Raw genomic sequence first — 22,469 nt, 5'->3', positions numbered from 1 at the left:
TGTATTGGGCTAAATTATCTAATTAAAAGACAAAAATAGTAAAAAAAAAAAAAAAGATTATATTCTCTTTACAAAAATTTACAAAACAAGAACGATAGACAAATCCATAGTAATAATGAAAAATCTTAATACTATTTTCAACAATTGATACTCAAAATTTACACAACAAATCACATTGACCTAATGTAAATTTTGCACATGTCATTATAATACTTTGTCTTCTCAAGCTGCCCTTTGAAATCTTCTGTTCAGTTCTTTTACTTCATTGATTCTTCCTTTTGCTTTAGCTGCTTGATGCTCAAGAGCAAGTCTCAGAGTCTCCTCTGACATCCATCTTGGTCTTTTCTTTCTTTCCTGTCTTTTCAGTGACCTCTTGCTTTCTTCATGGATGATGTCCTTGATGTCATTCCACAACTCATCTGGTCTGCGGTCACTACTGTTCAATGTGTCAAATCTATTCTTGAGATGGTCTGTAAATTCAGGTGGGATATACTCAAGGTCATATTTTGGCTCTCGTGGACTTGCTCTGATTTTCTTCAGTTTCACCTTGAACTTGCATACGAGCAATTGATGGTCTGTTCCACAGTCAGCCCCTGGCCTTGTTCTGACTGATGATATTGAGCTTTTCCATCGTCTCTTTCCACAGATGTAGTCAATTTGATCCCTGTGTATTCAGTCTGGTGAGGTCCATGTGTATAGTTGCCGTTTATGTTGGTGAAAGAAGTTATTTGCAATGAAGAAGTCATTGGTCTTGCAAAATTCTATCATTCAAGCCCCAGCATTGTTTCTATCACCAAGGCTGTATTTTCCAACTATTGATCCTTCTTCTTTGTTTCCAACTTTTGCATTCCAATTGCCAGTAATTATCAATGGATCTTGATTGCATGTCTGAGCAATTTCAGACTGCAGCAGTTGATAAAAATCTTCTATGTCTTCATCTTTGGCCCTAGTGGTTGGTGTGTAAATTTGAATAATAGTCGTATTAACTGGTCTTCCTTGTAGGCGTATGGATATTATCCTATCACTGACAGCATTGTACTTCAGGATAGATTTTGAAACATTCTTTTTGATGATGAATGCAACAACATTCCTCTTCAAGTTGTCATTCCCAGCGTAGTAGACTATATGATTGTCCGATTCAAAATGGCCAATACCAGTCCATTTCAGGTCACTAACGCCTAGGATATCGATGTTTATGCGTTCCATTTCATTTTTGATGGTTTCCAATTTCCCTAGATTCATACTTCGTACATTTCAGGTTCCGATTCTTAATGGATGCTTGCAGCTGTTTCTTCTCATTTTGAGTCGTGCCACATCAGCAAATGAAGGTCCCGGAAGCTTTACTCCATCCATGTCATTAAGGTCTACTCTACTTTGAGGAGGCAGCTCTTCCCCAGTCATCTTTTGAGTGCCTTCTAACCTGGGGGGCTCATCTTCCAGCACTATATCAGACAACGTTCTGCTGCTATTCATAAGGTTTTCACTGGCTAATGGTTTTCAGAAGTGGACTGCCGGGTCCTTCTTCCTCATCTGTCTTACTCTGGAAGCTCAGCTGAAACCTGTCCTCCATGGGTGACCCTGCTGCTATCTGAATACCGGTGGCATAGTTTCCAGCATCACAGCAACACACAAGCCCCCACAGTACGATAAACTGACAGACATGTGGGGGACTTGGTGATAGACACCTACATTTAAACTTTACAGTGACCCTTCTGGTATTTGAAATACTGGTGGCATAGCTTCCAGCATCATAGCAACACACAAGTCACCATATCACTACCAACTGGCAGACAGGGTCACTCATGGTGGATAGGTTTCAGTGGAGCTTCCAGACTAAGACAGATTAGGATGAAAGGCCTGGCAATCTACTTCTGAACAGGAAAGAGTAGAACTGCCCCACAGGGTTTCCAGGGAGTGGCTGGTGTAATTGAACTGCTGAACTTTTGGTAGCAGCTGAGCTCTTAACCACCTCACCACCAGGGCCCTTCCAAAAATGAGCCAATGAAAATGGATCACAACAGAATATTGTCCAACGTAGTGCTGGAAGATGAGCCCCCTAGGTTGGAAGGCATTGTACAATAGAGGCAACGATGGACTTAAACCCCCCCAAAACCAAACCTGTTGCCTTTGAGTCGATTCCCACTCATATTGACCCTATAAACATACCAACAATCATGAAGATGGTGCAGGACTGGGTAACATTTCATTCCATTATATGGCAACTAACAACTAACAACAATAAACTAACAACAATAAACTTTACAGACTAAGAGACTATCATAATGTAGAAACACTGAGTGCTCCCCCCCGCCTTTTTTCTGAGTTTTACCTGAATCTAGGGAACCAAGTTTTGATATTGATTACAATAGAATATATGTTTATCTTATTTTAAATCTAACAGGAGGGGAGAATAAAAAGTATGCTTAAAAGATAAGGATGTTAAAAACCCTGTTCATATTGGAATGCTTTGTTTTGATTTTTATGTACCAGATAAATACAGGTTTGAATATTCATCGGAACTAAGCGAGTGCTTTTAAAATTAAGTTTGCAGCCTTTGTTAAAATAGATTGGTAGTTATCCAGAGAAGAACCAAGATGGGAGTTCTACCAAAGTAGCAAATTTGAATTTCTCATAAGCAGAGAAGGCTGTGTTATGCCTTGTGAATCAAGGAGACAAAGTACAAGGGTTTTGATGCAGCTAAGGATGAACAGAGTCCAAGTCAGATTGCAGGGGTGGAACTGGCAAGAGCTCTCTCTCTCAGACTAGTGGTGTGGGCAGGCCACAGGCCAGTGATTGACCTAGGGGGCCTGAGGCCTTGGGAAAGTGCTGCCCCAGAAGAGTGCAGGGCAGCCTATCAGCTTATCATATCAAACAAGCTGAATGGCCTTGGTGATGCAGAAAATAGGCTTCTCACTGTGTAGAACCCTCAATGTGAACTTGATCCATGACTGCTGACAATCTAAACACTAAAAAACAGCACAATTAAAATCAGCAATTGTTACCATTTTTGAATTTAACTTTTTCTTTCCCCTCATAGAGGAGTAGATACTTGTGTCTATTTAAATTACCAAAAAAGTTATTTGCTCAAGCAAAAAAAAAAAAAAGATGATTTTTTAAGTGAAACCTGTATCATTAGATTTTTCATTGGGTGGGGAGTGAGAGCTCATGGGGGTGGAGAAAAACAGTAAAGTTTAAATAAAAAAAAGAAAGAAAAATCGGTACCCAGATATAGCTGGAGTTCATATTTTGATGTATTTTCTTTCAGATTTTTCTATGCCTATTAAAAAAAAAAATTACTGTAGTGAAATATATACAACAAAAGCATTTGCCATTTCAACCACTTCATGTGTACAGTTCAGTGACTTTAATTACGTTCACCATGTTGTACAACCGTTATTGCTACCTGTTTCTACATTTTTTCATCACCCTTCACAGAAGCTCAGTCTGTGCATATTTTTAAACACAAGTGATATTATGCTAATATACTGTATATACAATTAATACATTTTAAATGTTTTTATTTAACATTTTATCATAAACATTTTCCATGTCATAATTTTCTTTTTTTTAAACATGTAAAGACTGCATAACATTTCATCGTATTGATGCACCATCCTTTAAATGTCCAACTATAGGTGCTTGGTTAAATAGATTTGTTCTCGTTTTTTACTTTTATCAGTGATAAAGCCGTGAATGCCGTTGTGCCTAAATCTTTGCATTTTGGGTTCTTTCTTTCTTTTGTAATTCATTTTTTTATGTTGTTTGCCTATTTATCTAATGGATGTCTCAAGTTTTGTTTTTTAAATTGATGTAACTTAAAATTGTTTGATGTATAGCCCTTCATCATGCTTATTGCAGACCTTTGCCTATCTTTACATTTTGGGTAGTTAAATCTATGCCTTTTATCCTTGGCAAATTTTCCATTACTTTTAAGCTTAGAATATCCTTATTTAGAGAACAGATAAGTAAAAGCTCAAGGCATGAAAATGTAACATCTTTAATTTATCTGCAATGAGTTTTAATATGTGACGAAAGTATACATTGATTTTTTTTTTTCCCCCCAAATAACTAGCTCTATTTATTCTGGGCAAATCAGTCCTGCGTATATACAGTCTTAATTCAGTTTTTAGCTTAATACTCAGTACGTGCTTAATTTATGTTGCTGAAAGAAACCTTTAAGTAGAACTTGAGTCTTTATTTTCTGTTGCTTCTGAAGCCTAGCTATACCCTGGTTTTTGGTTTCCACAAAACACTTTTGATTATCCTTTTAAAGTATTTCTCTTGTTGGCTTAAGTTACTGTGATTTCTTTCATTTGTAACCAGAGGTTCTGAATAACATAGCTCATCTTATCTAAGAAGGCCTGTTCAGTTCTAATTTGCATTGGTTTATTTCAGAGGGAGAGCCTTTCCATTCACATTGGTCAAGCTGGTGTCCAGATTGGGGATGCTCTTTGGGAACTCTATTGTCTGGAACATGGAATCCAGTCAGATGGTGTCATCCTTGACAATAAAATTGATCAATTAGAAAATGCTAAAATGGAGCCTACGAAGGCACCTTTCAATAACTTCTTCTGTGAGACAAGAGCTGGGAAGTATGTGCCCAGAGTTCTCTTCATGGACCTGGAACCAACTGTTATAGGTAATGTAAGTTTTAAATTCTAGTGTACTCAACCAGGTCCACAGTCAAAGCAAACAAACAAGTCAAGTATCAGTGGGTGGGATTATCAGATTGTACTAATCTATCTGAATCAAATCATTTAGACTTTTCCCAAATGCAGAGGATCGGTCAATGGCCATTTAGGTGATTAGCATAACAAACATACCCAAAGGGAAGATTGGTTAGCTTTTTTTTTCTGGGTGATGAAACTAATTAAAACCATAGTAATTTCTTCATATACATCTAATGGAACAGGACATGAAATCTCTTCCTAGATTAGAGAGCTAGTTGCTACTGGCAAAGAATCTGAACGTTTGGCATTACTTGTTTATAAAGAATAAAATATTTGAGAATAATTCTAAAGAAGCAAGGAGCCAAATACATCTTCTAATTGTGGGGAAGATCAATGCTATTTTATAATTATTAATGGCAGACTTTGTAGTATATTGCATAAAAACTCTTGAAATACAGCTAGAAAAATACTGGAGACAGAAGGGGTCTTATTGGCTTAAGGGAAAAGCTAGAGAGAAGTGTTGATTTGGGTTTGATACTATATGTTGTTATTGTCATTAGCTGCCCTTGAGTGAGCCCCCCAACTCATGACGACCCCATGCACAGAGGAACAAAATGCTGCCTGGTCCTGTGCCATCCCCAACGATCTGTTATGGATTGGACCTTTGTGATCCACAGGGTTTTCATTGGCTGCTTTTTGGAAGTTGATCAGCAGGCCTTTCTTCCTAGTCTGTCTTAATCTGGAAGGTTTACTGAAACCTGCTCAGCATCATAGCAAAATGCAAGCCTCAACTGACAAACAGGTGATGGAATAAAACCCGGGTCTTCCGCATGGAAGGCAAGAACTCTACAGCTGGACCACCAATGTCTAGTTAATTATGGCTGTATAACAAACCAGCCCAAAACTTAGTGGTTTAAAACAATAACATTTCTATTTTGTTCACAAATCTGAAATTTGGGCAGGGCTCAGAGAGGACCACTTTTCTCTGTTGCATGTAGTGTTAGCTAAGGTGGCTCAGGGATCCACTTTCAAAGTGGCTTATTCACATGACTAGCAAGTTGGTGCTGGCTGTTGACTGATAGCTGACCTAGCACTATGGGTGAGGCCTTGTTCTCTCCTGATGTGAGTCTCTGAATGGGCTGCTTGGCTGGGTTTCAAGAACAAGCATCCCATGAGAACAAGGAAGAAGTGCATGGCATTTTTATAACCTAGCCTTGGAAGTTAAATAGTATCACTTCAGCTGTTCTTTATGGTTGGAACAGTTACAAATATCCACCCAGGGAGGGGATGTAGACCCTACCTCTTGATGTGGGAATAGCAAGGTCCTGGAAGAACACATGAGGTAAAAGATGTTTTTGTGAACTTCTATGGAAAATACAGTCTGTTCATACTATATTGGAGTTCATTTCCTAGCTAGAACAAAGACAGGATCATTTAACAAACTGATGGAGAAAGTAGATTGATGTCAATATGAATCAAAAGACAAACAGTTTTATTAAAAGTTTGAAGTTAAGAATTATTGAGGTCAAGATGCATATATACAGAGTCAGTATTAACTGCAAGATGTGAAATAATAAAATGTAAGTTAGTATTGATAACTTTAAGAACATGTCAGACTAATATGGAGGCTAAGAGAGGTTGTCTTATATAACCTACATTGTATTCTGACTTGAGCTATAAGGGCCTTAAGAGAACATCTGAGTTTCCTTTACAAACTGGAGTTTGTAACTGTGAACTTCAGCTGGAGTTGGGTGTCCCAGAAACCCAGGCAGGGTGGGACGCGTCCCCTGTGGGTTTTGGTAAATGTAGCTGATGAAGCAATGTGAGAAGCTATGTCCTAGTATTACTGAGATTGTAGATTTTTAAAATTTGTGTCAATCCAAAAAAGCTAAGAAAATAGATTTAAGGATTAGGGTTAGAAGTTGAGGAAATCAGAGGAGAGATAAATGGCAGACAAAGACTGGGAGAAGTTCCCTGATTGTCCAGAACATAGCCTGAAGGGAAGGTTGAATAAGAGTCCTGAGCTGCTTAAGACAAAGAGGCAGAGTGTTTCAGAATTCAGGGAGAAGGCACTTATTTTCCCTGTTTTATTCAACAAATAAGAAAGCGTCATATGTGTAAATGTGTTAGGTTCCATTCTTGACACTGGAAATATATGTATGTGTATGTGTATGTGTATGTGTATGTGTATGTGTATGTGTATGTGTATGTGTATGTGTATGTGTATGTGTATGTGTATGTGTATGTGTATGTGTATGTGTATATGTATGTGTATATATATAAGGAGTTCTGTTGGCAACGGTTAAGTGCTCGGCTGTTACCAAAAAGTCAGTGGCTCGAATCTACTAAGCTGCTCTGTGGGAGAAAGATGTGGCAGTCTGCTTCCATCAAGATTACAGACTAGATAGCAATGGGTTTGGTTTTGGTTATATATACGTATATGAGGTTTAAGGATTAGGATATAATCTGTGTCCTCATGATGCAGCCTACATTCTAGTGGGGTGGAGACCACTAAAAACAAAATAAATAGATGTCCAATGGTGATAAGTGGAATAGAGAAAAATAAAGCAGGGTGATGGAAATAACGAAATATTGTGTATGTTTGTGTATGGTAAGGGGAGGTGGGATTATCGATTTTTCTATAGGGTTGTTAAGGAAGGGCTTACTGAGAAGGTGTCTTTTGTAGGGATCTAAAGGAAATGAGGCATGAGCCTTCTATGGAAGAGATCAGAAAAGTCTATGTGGACAAAGTGCTATTCCATCTGAGTCTTGAAGAGTGGGTGGGAAGATTTTAAGAGTTCACAGGTGAGAGAAAGAAAATCATGAGCGAAGGCACATTCAGAGAACTGTGAGTGTTTTTTGTTTTTTTTTTTTGCCTTGAACATGGGGAGTGTGTTGATATAGAGGAGTCATAGGAGGTTTAAACGGTAATGGAGGTAGATCATAGGGTCTTCTTGAATAAGGCGTTTGATCTGAATTTGATAGGAAATGGGGGGCCACTGAAGATTTTGGTGCAGGAAGAAGTCAGGTTTAGAACGTGGTTAAGAGGTCGGCTGCTAATCAAAAGGTTTGTAGTTTGAATTCACCAGCTGTTCCTTGGAAACCCTATGGGGCAGTTCTACTCTGTTCTGTATGGTCGCTATGAGTAGTAATCTACTTGATGGTAACTTTTTTTTAAGATTAATGTCAGAGGCTTAATTCTTTCATTAATAAGTTAAATTCAGTAATTGATAGAACATTTATTTAGCACCAGGTGGTGTAGTGATTAAGAGCTATGGCTGCTAACCAAAAGGTCTGGAGTTTGAATCCACCAGGCATTCCTTGGAAATCCTATGGGGTAGTTCTCCTCTTCCTATAGGGTTGCTATGAGTTGGAATTGACTCTATGGCAATGGGTCTTTTTTTTTTTTACTATGTGCCAGGTGGAGTTCCTGGGTGGTACAAACGGTTAAACATGTGGCTACTAACTGAAAGGCTGGTGGTTTGAATCCACCCACAGGTGTCTCAGAAGAAAGACTTGGTGATCTACTTCTGAAAAATCAGCCATTGAAAACTCTGTGGAGCACATGTCTTCTCTGCCATGCATGGGGTCACCATGAGTTGGAGTTGACTAGACAGCAATTAGTTTGGGTTTACACGCCAAGTACTGATCTAGAGAGGGAGAAAGTGTATTGAGACAATTATGAGAAAGTTGTAATATGTGGATTCACCTAGGGTTATGATGTTGAGAATGGAGAATGGAGGGAAGAAACTGATTTGAGTGATTCTGTTAAAACAGAGCCGTGCAACTATGAACGTCCGAGACAGAAGTCAGAAGTGCCATCAAGATTTTACTAGCTTAATAATGGGATTGATAAATGAAATAGAAATTCCAGAGGAAGGCTTAGTTTTGTGTGAGTAAAGATAAGTTCAGTTTTGAGCACAAAGAATTTCAAGTATCAGCAGGTTGGTCCCAGCTGAAGACAAAGATGTGTGGCAGGATTACTGAGTCATCCAGCAGAGATGATAGTCAAAGTTGTGGAAATGGATAAACAAGTTTAGCCTGAAGTGGTTTTGGAATCAAGGAAATGTGTTTTTTGGTTGTGGTTTTGTTTTTTCTTCTTTTACTTTAATTGTGGTAAAATACATACAACATAAAATTTTCCATTTCAACCATTTATAAATGAACAATTCAGGGATATTAATTAAATTCACAGTGTTGTGCAACCATCGCCACTGTCTGTTATCAAAACCTTTTTGTCACCCCAAACAGAAAGTCTGTACCTGTTTAGCAATAACTTCTCCTCTCCCAACCCAGCCCCTGGTAACCTCTACCCTACTTTTTGTCTCCACGAATTTGCCCATTCTATATATTTCAGGTAAGTGAAATCATATGAAACTTGTCCTTTTGCTTCTGATTCATTTCACTTAGCAAAATGTTTCAAGTTTAATTCATGTTATAGCATGTATCAGAACTTCATTCCTTTTTAATGGCTGAATAATATTCCATTGTACGTATTGTCTTACACTTTGTTTATCCATTTATCTGTAAATGGACACTTGGGATGTTTCTACATTTTGGCTGTTATGAACAATGTCGTTACGAACATTGGTATATAGGTATCTGAGTCCGAATTTAAGCCTCTTGGGTATATACCGAGGAGTGAAATTGCTGGGTCGTTAGTAATTCTACATTTAACTTTTTGAGGAACTGCCAAAGTGTTTTCCACAGAGGCTGTACAATTTTACATTCCCACCAGCAATGGCCGGGGCTTCAAACCAACTGAAACTGGTTCAGTATGACTGACGAAGTTAAATCCAAACAGACCCAAAGTTTTACAATTTGGGTAATCCACAATGGTAACTGGAATGGGAAAGATTATGGACCTAAGCTCCGGAATGGGAGGCTCGGAAGAAGCGAAGTGAGCTCTTTCAGGAGCCTGATGCGTGAGATTGGATTATTGGCAGGACTGTGGAGAGCAGCACACTTTCAAAGTGGTGTGGTAGGCTGCCATCTTTGAGTGGGACACGACAGTTTCTGACTCTGCTCAAAATCTGACAGCCAAGAGATTTGGTTGCTATGCAATGTGTATGCTCCCCTTGTTTTCTAAGAGGGAGATTAGGTTTCTAGCAGGGCTTCAACCTGTAATTTTTCCTGTTCCGGTTATCATTCTGGTTCACACAAATTTAAAAAAATTCTGGCCTGTTCTGGTTTTGCTTTCAGCCGTGACTGAACTGGTAAGAACCAGTTCGAAGCCCTGGCAATGGAGAAGGGTTCCAATGTCTTCACATCCTCACCAACACTTGTTATTTTCTGTTTTTTAAACTATTATTATCATAGCCATTCTAGTAAGTATGAAATGGTAACCCATTGTGATTTTGACTTGCATTTCCTTAATGAAAAATGATGTTAAGCATCTTTTCATGTGCTTATTGACCATTTGTGTATCTTCTTTGGAGAAATGTCTAGTGAACTCCTTTGTCCATTTTTTAAACTGGGTTGTTTTTGTTGTTTTAAAAACAGAATTCTATTTAACATATTTGTGGGCAGAAGTAAAGGAGAGAGGTTTCAAAGGAAACGGGAGAGAAAGGGATCAACAACACTGAAAGAAAGTTTTCGTTATGCTTCTCTCTTCTTTCCCTGTCTTCCCTGAGATAGAAGTTGGAGGAATTTTGTGGTAGATGGAAAAGCGTTTAAGGGTACTTCATTCAGAAATCCTGTGATTGAAATATTGGTATGTGAGAACTTGAAGAAGGGAGAAAATGTTTAGAACACTCATTTTAAGACATGAAATAGTGGGTCAAAATGAAGAATGAAAGGTCTACTGAGTGCGGATTTGGAGTGACCTAGTAGCTATTTCCTGTCTTAAGCAGCACTGACAAGCAGGGAGTGAATGGTGGTATTTAGCCAGCTTGCATACCGGGTAGGGCAGACAAGGAGAGATTTTGAGCTGGCAGCAAGCATATGGCTCTGAACAGGGTGTCACATTGGACGAGGAGACAAATGAAATTAATGTTGGCAGTAGGGGTATGGAGAAAAAGGAGAGGCTGATGGATCCAAGGTCACGATGAGAAAGAATTTAACATAGTTCAATAAATATTTCAGTTAGGTAATGGGAGCATAAATTTGAATAAATGCTGATTTTTGCCTTTGATAATGAAGGCTACTATTTATTAGTTGAGGACTGTATAAGTATTTTCTTTAATCCTTTCAACAACCCTGTCAATAGACACTATTGTTAATCCTCATTTTGTAAGGAAACTGTCTTAAGGAGGCTAAATAACTTGCCAAAGATCACCGAGCTATAGAGGATAGAACTAGGTTTGATTCTAGGTTTGCCTTTTGTCTTAATCTGGGTTCTCTAGAGGATCAAAACCTGTGAAGTGTATATAAATGCATATATAAGAAATTTACTTCAAAGAAAAGGCTTACACAATTTTGGGGGCTGGCAAATCCCAAATCTTGGGTCAGGTGACAGGCTGAAGACCTCTGCTGGCTCACGTAGTTGCAGGCGCTGCCAAACCTAAAATCTGCAAGTCAGGGAGTAGGCTGGAGGCCTCTGTTGGGTCCTGGGATTGTGAGGGTTGGCGAATTAAAATCTGCAGGTCAGGAGGCAGACCAGAGATTTCTGCAGGCTTACATTTCAAGAATCAGAGGTCAGGCGACAAGAGAGTGAAGGGTAGAGAAAAGGAGCGAGTTTTGTCAGAACAGCCATTTATATACTGGAGGTAGGCCACAGCCCCGAGAGAAGTCCCCTTACAACAGATTGGCTGATCATATCCGATCACAAAAATGGAAGGTAATTACATAATATCTGCCAAACCACTGAGTAGCGTAGCCTAGACAAGTTGACATATAATATTAAGCATCACACCTTCCTGTAAAAACTATTCTCTTCATCACTAGATAATGCCATTTCTCTGGTAAAAGAGCCTACAATCTACTAAGGTTGACAAAAATGTAAATGGTATAATAACACTAATAAACAAAATCACCAATTGATGGCCATTTTTGACCTAAAGAAATGTTATTTTCTTATGGTTCAACCTAATAATAATAGTTATTATTATTTCTATAAGGTACAGAGGTATCACTGAGGAAGAAATGACTAACTCTGGAGTTATCCAACATCTCCTCATGATTTTCAAATTCACAGAGGCATGAAGGCATGTAGCGAGTTTAACAAGTTCAGTGTAGCAAGAACTTAGGGTGTGAGTAGGAGAGCGATGGGAGGTAAGGTTGGAAAGATCGTCAGGGGCAGGGTCAAAGGCATAGTCAAGGGGAACTAAAAAAGTTGTAATCAGAGAAAGGATTTTGGAAGTTTAAGATTTTGGAGGTGAACAGTTCTGAGTGGTGATGATTCAAGTGGAGTGAAGCTGAATGACACTGGAGCTAAGTTGTGGAACTACCAGATAAATGTGTTTAAAGACCATTGAATTCACTCAGGATGTTGATTAAGGAAGGACACCAGGCCAGGTACTGAATTCTCTGAGAAAGGTAGACAAGTGTCCAGGAAGTAAGAAATGACGTACGGGTGCAGTGTTAACTGTATTTGAGTCACGTCGGCATTTGAGTTTGTCACACTTTCTTTGTTAGAACTTTTTTCAAAACATACCAATAATAATTTAGATTTATATACTTTTTCAAATAGCACCCAGTTGGCTATTCTGTAGATAGAAATATCTGACTTAGAATATCAAAGTGCCATAGGGTATATGATAGAAAAACACACTTTCAATTTATATGCAGAAAATTATACCTTTTCTTAAACTTGTTGTTGTTGCTTGGTGCGATCGAGTTCATTCTGATTCATGGTGACCCCATGTGACAGAGTAGAACTGCCTCATAGGATTTTCTAGGCTGTAATTTTTTTTAATCTTTATGGAAGCAGATTGCCAGGTCTTCTCCCGCAGAGCTACTGGGTGGGTTCAAACCACCAACCTTTCAGTTAGCAGCTGAGTGCTTAACCCTTTCTGCCACCAGGACTCACTTTTCCTGGACTGTTGTTGTTAGATGCTGTCGAGTCATTTCTGACTTATAGCAACCCTATGTACAACAGAACAAAGCACTGCCCATACCTGCATCATCCTCATAACCCTTGTTATGCTTGAGCCCACTGTTGCAGCCACTGTGTCAATTCATCTCGTTGAGGGTCTTCCTCTTTTTTGCTGACCCTCTACTTTACCAAGCATGATGTTCTTCTCCAGGGACTGGTCCCTCCTAATAATGTGTCCAAAGTATGTGAGATGAAGTTTTGCCATCCTTCCTTCTAAAGAACATTCTGGTTGTACTTTTTCCAAGACTGATTTGTTTATTCTTCTGGCAGTCCATTCAATATTTTCTGCCAATACCATAATTCAAATGTGTCAATTTTTCTTTCTCAGGCATACGAGGCAAGTGGAAATGCCATGGCTTGAGTCAGGTGCGCCTTAGTCTTCAAAGTGACAGCTTCACTTTTCTTTTTTAAAGACTCTCTCTCTCTATACATAATTATACTTTAGGTGAAGGTTTACAGAGCAAATTAGTTTCCCATTCAACAGTTTATACTCAGATTATTCCATGACATAGCTTGCACTCCCCATAATGTGTTAGCACTTTCCCCATTACCACCCTGAGTTACCCTTTTCCATTCCTCCAGTTTTCCTGCCCCTTCTTGCCTTCTTATCCTTGCTTTTGGGCATATGTTGTCCTTTTGGTCTCATTTAGATGATTGCTCTAAGGAGCACTTTCCTCATGTGTGTTATTGTTTATTTATAGGGCTATTATTTGCCTGAAAGGTAGAAATGGCTTCAGTTGAAGTTAAAAGGATGCTGAAGGGTCATAGTCTTAGGGATTCCTCCAGTTTCTCAGACCAATAAATCTGGTCTTTTTTTTTATGAATTTGGACTCCCCCCCCGCCCCACTCTACCCGGAAACTTCTATTGTGATCCTGGTCAGAGGAGTTGGTAGTAGTAGCCGGGCACCTTCTAGTTATTGCCATCTCAGGCTAGTGGAGGCTGTGGTTCCTGTGGTCTGTTAGACCTTTGGACTAATTATTTCCTTGAGTCTTTGGTTTTCTTCACTTTCCTTTGCTCTGGACAGAAAGGTACCAATACTTGTATTTTAGATGGCTGTTCACAAGCTTTTAAGACCTTAGATGTTACTCACCAAAGTACAATATAGAACATTTTCTTTATGAACTATGTTATGCCAATTGGCCTAGGTGTCCCCCAGGACTATGGTCCTTAGCCTTCAAACCCAGTAACTCAGCCCTGCAAGATGTTTGGTAATGTTTAGGTTGTTTCCACATCCATGTCTCCTGTGTGCTGTATTGTATATATGAATATACACGTAGAACATACAAATATGTAGAAATATCCACAGCCAGATTTATATATGCATGTGGGTGTATTCTTACATAACCCTCACACCTATTCGGCATACGTATCTACCACCTATGTATCCACTTATAAATTACTTATTTATTTTATTGTACTTTAGGTGAAAGTTTGCAGAGGAAATTAATTTGATATTTTTGTTTCACACATTGCTTTGTGACATTGGTTGCCAACCCTGTGATGTATCAACACCCTCCCCTTCTTCACCTTGGGTTCCCTGTTTCCATTCATCCAGTTTTCGTGTCTCTTCCTGCCTTCTTGTCTTTGCTTTTGGGTTGCTGTGCCCACTTAGTCTTGTATACATGATTGAACTACGAAGCATATTCCTCTCGTGTGTTATTGTTTGCCATGTAGACCTGTCTAATCTTTGGCTCAAGGGTGAACCTCGGGAGTGACTTCAGTCCTCAGTTAAAGGGGTGTCTGGGAGGCCCTACTCTTGGCGTTTCTCCAGTCTCTGTCAGACTAGCAAGTCTGATCTTTTTTTTTATGAAGCGAATTCTGTTCTACCTTTTTCTCCTGCTCTGTCTGGGACCAGCATCTTTACTTTTTTTTAACACATTAAAGAAGTCTTTTGCAGCAGATTTGCCAAATGCCATACATCATTTGATATCTTGACTGCTGCTTCCATGGGTGTTGATTGTAGACCCGTTGAAAAAAGCCCGTTGCCGTTGAGTTGATTCTGACTCACAGCGACCCTATAGGACAGAGTAGAACTGCCCCACAGAGTTTTCAAGGAACGCCTGGTGGATTTGAACTGCGGACCTTTAGGTTAGCTGCCATAGCACTTAACCACTATGCTCCAAGTAAAATGAGATCCTTGATAACTTCATTATTTTCTCCTTTTTTCATGATGGTGCTTATTGGTCCAGTTGTGAGGATTTTTGTTTTCTTCATGGTGAGACGCAATCCATACTGAAGGCTGTAGTCTTAAATCTTCATTGGTAAATGCTTCAAGTTCTCTTCAATTTCAGCAAGCAAGGTTGCGTCGTTTGCATATTGCAGATTAATGAGTCTCCCTCCAATTCTGATGCCACATTCTTCTTCATATAGTCCAGCTTCTTGAGTGATTTGCTCAGCAGACAGATTGAATAAGTGTGGTGAAAGGTTCCCTGATACACAGCCTTTCCTGACCTTAAACCACGCAGTATCTCCTTGTTCTGTTCGAAAGATTGCCTTTTGGTCTATGTACAGGTTCCTCATGAGCACAGTTAAGTGTCTGGGATTCCCATTCTTTGCAATGCTATCCATAATTTGTTATGATCCACATAGTCGAATGCCTTTGCATAGTCAATAAAACACAGGTAAACACCTTTCTAGTATTCTCTGCTTTCAGCCAAGATCCATCTGACATCAGCAATGATACCTCTCATTTTATGTCCTCTTCTGAATTGTTTGAATTTCTGGCAGTTCCTTGTCAATGTACTGCTGCAACCACTTTTGAATGATCTTCAGCAAAATTTTACTTGTGTGTGATATTAATGATATTGTTTGATGATTTCCGCATCCTGTTGGATCACTTTTCTTTGGAATGGGTACAAATATGGATCTCTTCCGGTCAGCTGGCCAGGTAGCTGTCTTCCAAATTTCTTGGCATAGATGAATGAGCACCTCCAGCACTGCGTTTGTTTGTTGAAACATCTCAGTTGGTATTCCTTCAGTTGCTGGAGCCTTCTTTTTCACCAACGCCTTCAGTGCAGCTTGTACTTCTTCCTTCAGTACCATCAGTTCTTGATCATAATCTACCTCCTGAAATGGTTGAACGTCGACTAATTCTTTTTGGTACAGTGACTCTGTGTATTCCTTCTATCTTCTTTTGATACTTCCTGCGTACTTCAATGTTTTCCCCATAGAATCGTTCAGTATTGCAACTCGAGGCTTGAATTTTTTCTTCAGTTCATTCAGCCTAATAAATGCCAAGCACGTTCTTCCCTTTCAGTTTTCTAACTGCAGGTCTTTGCACATTTCATTATAAAACTTTACTTTGTCTTCTCTAGCTGCCTTTTGAAATATTTTGTTCAGCTCTTTTACTGCATCCTTTCTTCTATTTGCTTTAGCTACTCTTTATATTCAAGAGCAAGTTTTCAGGGTCTCTTCTGACATCTGTTTTGGTCTTTTCTTTCTTTCCTGTCCTTTTAATGACCTATGGCTTCTCCATATATGTCTTTGATGTCATCCCACAAATCATCTTGTCTTTGGTCAGCGTTCAATGCATCAAATCTATTCTTGAGATGGTCTCTAAATTCAGGTGGGATATACTCAAGGTTGTTTATTTGGCTTTTATGGGCTTGCTGTAATTATTTTCCAGCTTCAGCTTGAACTTGTGTATGAGCAGTTGATGATCTATTCCACAGTCAGGCCCTGGCCTTGTTCTTATTGATGCCGTTGAGCTTCTCCATTGTCTCTGTCCACAGATGTTGTCAATTTGATTCCTTTGTTTTCCATCTGGCTAGGTCCGTGTGTATAAAAAAAAAAAAAAAAAAAAGGTCCGTGTGTATAGTCGCCATTTATGTTGTTGACAAAAGGTATTTGCAATTAATAATTCATTGGCGTTACAAAATTTTATCATGCAATCTTCTGCGTTGTTTCTATCACCAAAGCCGTATTTTCCAACTACTGATCTTTCTTCTTTGTTTCCCACTTTCTTGTTCCAATTACTGGTAATTATGAATGCACCTTGATTGCATGTTTGATCAATTTTAGACTGCAGAAGTTGGTAAAAATCTTCAATTTCTGCATATTTGGCCTTAGAGGTTAGTGCATAGATTTGAGTAACAGTTATATTAACTGGTCTTTCCTAAATTAAGAAAAGCTAATTCAGCAGTATAAATTCTATTCCTTCATCTCAACATTTGGTTGAGGTAATGGGGGCCAGGATACAAGGGGGCCAGTGTTAAACAGTTGAATTGAGCAGAATACACTGACCCTCTTTCATTTTCTGCAGATGAGATTCGTATAGGGAAGTACCACTCACTCTTCCACCCAGAATAACTCATTAGTGGAAAGGAAGATGCTGCAATCAACTACGCCTGAGGCCATCGCTCTGTGGGGCCAGAGATCATTGACCTTGTGCTAGAGAGGATCCGAAAGCTGGCAAATGGCTCCTCTTCCCTTTAGACGGGGTCATTCCTGGGTACCTCTGATCCTGTAGCAAGACTCCTCCCAAGTGTCACCAGCATTACCTACCACCACAAGGATCCCTGGTGGTGCAATGGTTAAGCACTCAGCTGCTAACCAAAAGTCCAGCTGTTGAAACCCACCAAGAAGCTCTGTGGGAGAAAGACATGGTGATTTGCTTCTTCAAAGATTACATCCTAGGAAACCCTAGGGGTCAGTTCTACTCTGTCACATGGGTCACTGTGAGTCAAAATCAACTTGAGGGTTTATCTTGTACCATTGATGTCCAAAGCACTCTAAAACTTGTCATTTTTTCTAAATTTTATTTAGAAAAATTTTATTTTGTTGTTATTGAAAGAATATACACAGCAAAACATACACCAATTCAACAGTTTCTACATGTACAATTTAGTGGCAATGATTACATTCTTCGAGTTGTACAACACTCCTTTTCTGAATTACTCCTCCCTCATTAATATAAACTCACTGTCCCTAAGGTTCCAATCTAATTGTCTTAGTCATCTAGTGCTGCTAGAACAGAAATAAGGGGATGGCTTTAACAAACAGAAGTTTATTCTCTCACAGTCCAGTAGGCTAGAAGTCTGAATTCAGGGCACCAGCTCCAGTGGAAGGCTTTCTCTCTCTATTGGCTCTGGAGGAAGGTCCTTATCTCAGTCTTCCCTTGGTCTGGGAGCATCTCAGCACAGGAACCTCAGGTCCAAAGGACGCCCTCTGCTCCTGACTCTGCTTTCTTGGTGGTATGAGGTCCCCATATCTCTCTGCTTGCTTCTCTCTTTTACATCTCAAAAGAGGTTAGCTTAAGACACTATCTAATCTTGCATATCTTATCAATATAACTGCCACTAGCACATCTTATTACATCATACAGATATGATTTACAACACATAGGGAAATCATATCAGAAGATAAAATGGTAGACAATCATACATTCATACAAGAGAATTCTGGCCTAGCCAAGTTGACAGATAGTTTTGGGGGACACAATTCAATCCATGACACTAATCTTTTGAGTTGCTGTCATCAGTTTGATCTTGTATAGTTAGTTCTTAAAAGAACATAATGTTCAAGTCAGGCCTTTTTTACTAGTTAAGCTAAACTATTGTTCAGTTTTAATATGACTTCAGTGGATATTTTTGGTTTAAGGTTTAAAGATTATCTCAGGGCAATAGTCTCAGAGGTTCGTCCACTTTCCATGGTTCAAGAAAGTCTAATAGAGTCCATGAAAATTTGGAATTTTGTTTTGCATTTTCCCCCTTTTGATCAGGATTCTTCTATGGAATGTTCAGTAATGGTAACCAGACATCATCCAGGTTTTCTGGTCTCATGGCAAAGGAGGTTGTTGTTCATAGAGGGAATTAGCCCACGTTACATTTCCTCTTACTATTCCTGGCTCTTCTTCTTTCTCTGTTGCTCCAGGTGAAAAGAGACCAATTATTGTACCTTGGATAGCCTACTTGCAAGCTTTTAAAACCCCAGGTACTACGCAATGAACTAGGAGGTAGAACAGAAGCACTAAACACATTATTAGGCCAATTAACTAGGATGTCTCATGAAACCATGACCCTAAACCTCCAAACCACGGAACCCAATTCCATGAGGTGTTTGGTTGTACATAAGCAGCCTCAGCTGTTACTCTTTTTTTTGTCATTGTTGTAAATACATTTGTCACACAACTTTTGCCAATTTAACTTTTTACAGGGGTACAACTTATTGACAGCAATCTAAAACTTGTCATTTTAAAATAGTAACCACTATTTGTAAAGTTACAGGAGACACTCCCTACCTGGAGATTAGTTAGTCTATTAAAAAAAAAAAAAAGTTGGCATCAAGTAGATTCTAACTCAGGGCGACCCCCTATATGTCAAACTATGCTCCATAGGATTTTCAATGGCTGTGTCCTTTTGGAAGTAGATCGCCAGGACTTTGTTCCAGTTATGCTATTTACTGACAGCTAATTCTTCTTTCAACATCAGGAGGCTGGAGAATCCTTTTGGTATTAGGTGTTTTGGTGTTTGGCACAATCGCTAGGTAATACAATGCCTTTTACACCAGCATAGCAGATTAAGCATAAAAGTGATAGGCACTTCATCTACTGTGAAGGAAAAATAATCTTGCTTCAATATTTTGCTAGTCGTATTCTTTTCTTTGTTATTGATAAAAGGCCTTGATTTAGAGCACACGCCGATAAATTCCTGGAGAACAGTGAAAGGTAACTGTATGTGCTTTGTTCATAGTGAAACTCTAAGGCACTTCCCCCACTCCAGAAGTACCATCCAAGTATATTTCAAAGCAGATCTGTTTGCTGTGGAGTTAACAATGGTAAGCCAGTCTTTTTGAAAGATTTTTTTTTTTGGGTGGGGGTGGGGGATTTATTGTATCCTACCATTACCACTCTTTCTGGATGTATTTGGCTGAGTTCTCACATTCCATTTACCTTCCTCAGGCAGAACAGTGCAGTGGACTTCAAGGATTTTTGATTTTCCGAAGCTTCGGAGGAGGCACTGGACCAGGATTTACATCTCTCTTAATGGAGCAACTCTTGATAGAATATAGCAGGAAGACTAAGTTGGAGTTCTCCATCTACCCAGCCCCCAGGACCTCCACTGCTGTAGTGGAGCCTTACAACTCCGTCCTCACTACCCATTCCACCACAGAGCACTCAGACTGTGCCTTCATGGTGGACAATGAGGCCATCTATGACATATGCCATCGTAAGCTTGGTGTCAGATGCCCTTCTTATGCCAATATTAATAGGCTGATGGGTCAGGTGGTGTCTTCCATTACTGCTTCCTTCAGGTTTAAAGGGTCCTTGAACGTGGACCTAATTGAATTCCAGACCAACCTTGTACCTTATCCGAGAATACATTTCCCCATGACAACCTATGCTCCCATCATCTCTGCTGACAAACCTTACCACGAGCAGTTCTCTGTGCAAGACATCACTGCTGCTTGCTTTGAGTTCTCCAGCCAGCTGGTCAAGTGTGACCCTCATCTTGGGAAGTACATGGCTTGCTGCCTACTATACAGAGGTGATGTGGTCTCTAAGGATATAAATTCCGCAATTGCAGCCATGAAGTCAAGGAATTCTGTCCAGTTTGTGGATTGGTGTCCAACTGGTTTCAAGGTGGGCATCAACAATCAGCCACCAACTGTGGTGCCAGGAGGGGACCTGGCCAAAGTCCAGAGGGCTGTCTGCATGCTGAGCAACACCACGGCGATTGCAGAGGCCTGGGCCAGCCTGGACCACAAATTTGACCTCATGTATGCCAAGCGGGCATTTCTGCATTGGTGCATTAAAGAAGGCATGGAAGAAGGAGAGTTCTCAATGGCCAGGGAAGATTTGGCAGTCCTGGAGAAGGATTATGAGGAAGTGGGGCAAAGTTTTTGATGCGAGTATGACTGATGGAAATAAATGTTAAGTTAAAATATCATGCTTTCTTTTCAAGCCGTATACATTGTCTTAGTTATCTAGAGCTGCTGTAACAGAAATACCACAAGCGAATGGGTTTAGCAAACAGGAGTATATTATCTCACAGTTTAGGAGGCTAGAAGTCCAAATTCAGGGTACCACCTCTAGGGGAAAGCTTTCTATATCAGTTCTGGAAGAAGGTCGTTGTCATCAATCTTCCCCTGGTCTGTGAGTTTTTCAGTGCAGGGACTCCAGGTCCAAAGACATACTATTCTCCTGGCTCTTGTTCCTTGGTGGTATGAGGTCTCAAGTCTTTTATATCTCAAAAGAGATTGACTTAAGACACAACCTAATTTTGTAGATTCAGTCCTTCCTTATTAACATAGCTGCCTCTAATTTTGCCTCATTAACATTATAGAGGTAGGATTTACAACACATAGGAAAAGTATATCAGATGACAAAATGGTGGATAACCACACAATACTGGGAATCATGGCCTAGCCAAATGGCCAGATATTTTGGGGGGACACAATTCAATCTATGACATACACTGAATAGAATTTCTTTTATTTAACTGAAAAAAAAAAAAAAATTAGGCAAGACCCTAAGTTCCACACTGTAAGCATATCTTTCCTTGTCTATCAGGATAATTCAACAATATCATCTGTGGACTTTTTAAGGTTTGGAGTCCTTTGAACCACTGGATCACTTCAATGTTTATTGTGTGTGTATGTGTGCATATTGTGTGTTTTGTCAGAACAGAAACTTGGCTTTATTCTGTGCTTTTTAAAGCAAGAGACCATGAATCCCTAAAATATAAGCTTTTCTTTTTCTGTACCTGAGGTGGAAAACAGCACATGTTGATAATTGTTATTTTCCCCATATTGATATTTTGTACATTGATTAAAGGATGAATATTTTAAATACTGTATGATTCTTTTCCTTCCTCCAAAAGTGAGCCTGAAAGTCTCAGTTTGCTTTTTATACAAACAAGTCATTCTTGGGTCTTTCTGAAATTTGAGTCTGTGTGTCCTGCAGGACAGAAGGTAAAAGTGTTATCTTTCAGTTCCCTGCTCACTGGGGAGGTGTTTCTCAATGTGTCATTTCAACTGAGAAGTCAGTTGTCAGTCTTATCCTTGCCCCTTTGAAGTTAGTGCCTTTTTTTTCCTTTGGAAAATTAACAATAATGTGCTTAGGTGTGGTTTTAAATGTGGTTATCCTACTTGGGGAAACCCTGGTGGTGTAGTGGTTAAGTGCTATGGCTGCTAACCAAAAGGTTGACAGTTCAAATCCACCAGGCACTCCTTGGAAACTCTGGGGCAGCTCTACCCTGTTCTATAGTGTTGCTATGTCAGAATCGACTTGATGGCAGCAGGTTTGGTTTTTGGTTTTATCCTACTTGGGCTTCACAGAGCTTCTAGAATCTCTGACTTGATATCTTTAGTCAGTTTTGGAAAATTCTTGGTCACTATTTTTTCAAGTATTGTTTCTGACCAATATTCTCCCTGCTGTTCCCTCTTGGGTCTCCAGATCCAACACTGACCATTTATACACAAATTGAATCTTTTCACATTTTTTCAAATGTCTCTCATACTTTGTTTTTTTCATCTTTTTCCCCTTCTCATTGCTTACAGCTATGTATTTTCTAACTTACATAAACTTTAGGAAATACTATGCAGAAACAATTTGATCTGTTTGGGCTATTAAACCCCAAAGACAATATAATTATATTGAATGGTAATTGTTTATATCTTTCTTTTTTGTTGGAAACCCAACAGAATTGATATATATCCATGCGCTTTGTAAAAAATCCCATTTCTGCATATTTTATATACAGAAGAAAGTTTATTATTACTATTATTTTTAGTAGTGTTCAAAGTAGTTACACTTGGGACAATT

General features: G+C 39.3%; 1 protein-coding gene across 1 annotated transcript in view; it reads left to right on the top strand.

Moving 5' to 3' along the window:
• Window positions 1-20,940, top strand: part of TUBAL3 (tubulin alpha like 3) — a 38,675-nt gene extending 17,735 nt beyond the window's left edge. The window contains 3 exon segments of the mRNA XM_064285190.1: window positions 4,396-4,639; window positions 16,968-17,116; window positions 19,605-20,940. Of these exon segments, the coding sequence (XP_064141260.1) occupies window positions 4,396-4,639; window positions 16,968-17,116; window positions 19,605-20,549 (1,338 nt within the window). The 3' untranslated portion in view covers window positions 20,550-20,940.
• The last annotated feature ends 1,529 nt before the right edge of the window (window positions 20,941-22,469 follow it).

Source organism: Loxodonta africana, chromosome 4 (genome assembly GCF_030014295.1).
Source record: "Loxodonta africana isolate mLoxAfr1 chromosome 4, mLoxAfr1.hap2, whole genome shotgun sequence".
NCBI classification, from domain to species: Eukaryota; Metazoa; Chordata; class Mammalia; order Proboscidea; family Elephantidae; genus Loxodonta; species Loxodonta africana.
The sequence above is the reverse complement of the archived record's forward strand: the minus strand, read 5'-3'. Positions and strand labels throughout refer to the sequence as shown.